General features: G+C 72.4%; 1 protein-coding gene across 1 annotated transcript in view; it reads right to left on the reverse strand.

Annotated features, from left to right (window-relative positions):
• Window positions 1-343, reverse strand: part of Phlpp1 (PH domain and leucine rich repeat protein phosphatase 1) — a 243,207-nt gene extending 242,864 nt beyond the window's left edge. The window contains exon 1 of the mRNA XM_023723146.1: window positions 3-343. Within this exon, the coding sequence (XP_023578914.1) occupies window positions 3-109 (107 nt within the window). The 5' untranslated portion in view covers window positions 110-343. The remainder of the gene's footprint in view (window positions 1-2) is intronic.
• Window positions 344-544: the final 201 nt, after the last annotated feature.

The following is a 544-nucleotide window of genomic DNA, read 5'->3' on the forward strand; positions in this document are numbered from 1 at the left end:
GCGCGGGCTCGGGGCTCCGGCCGCCCCCGGCCGCCCCCGCCGCCGGAGCTCGATCCTCCCCGGAGCCCGTGTCAGGGAGTCGCTGCGCCGGGGCCGCGGCGGGCTCCATTGCAGTGGGGCTCCACGTTTCCCCCCCAGCTCCGGAGGCAGTGAGCTGAGAGGGAGGCGGCAAGGCGAAGGTGGGAGACGGAGGTGGCGGCCGCGGCGCGCGGAGCAGAAGCCAATGGCGTTCGGCGCGGCCGTTCCAGAGGATTATGTGGCAATTCGGAGCATTCCGTCGGTGTCTCGGTGTCCCATCCCGCGCGCCCGCCTTGCGGCCACCGCCCCCCCACACGCCCTGCCCGCCTGGGTCGCGGACTCCACGGCGGCAGGCCCCGCCCGCTCCCCCCGCCTCACCCCAGCGAGCCAGCGGCGAATCCCGCCTCATTGAATATTAATCAAGCGCGGGGAGTGGGAACAAGGGAGGTGGAGGGAGCGCCGCGAGGGCCTCATGAATATGCATAGCTAGCAGGATGGCATTCCAGGGCGGAGCGGGAAGAGCCGG

The sequence above is a fragment of the Octodon degus genome, unplaced genomic scaffold (genome assembly GCF_000260255.1).
Source record: "Octodon degus isolate 3935 unplaced genomic scaffold, OctDeg1.0 scaffold00097, whole genome shotgun sequence".
NCBI classification, from domain to species: Eukaryota; Metazoa; Chordata; class Mammalia; order Rodentia; family Octodontidae; genus Octodon; species Octodon degus.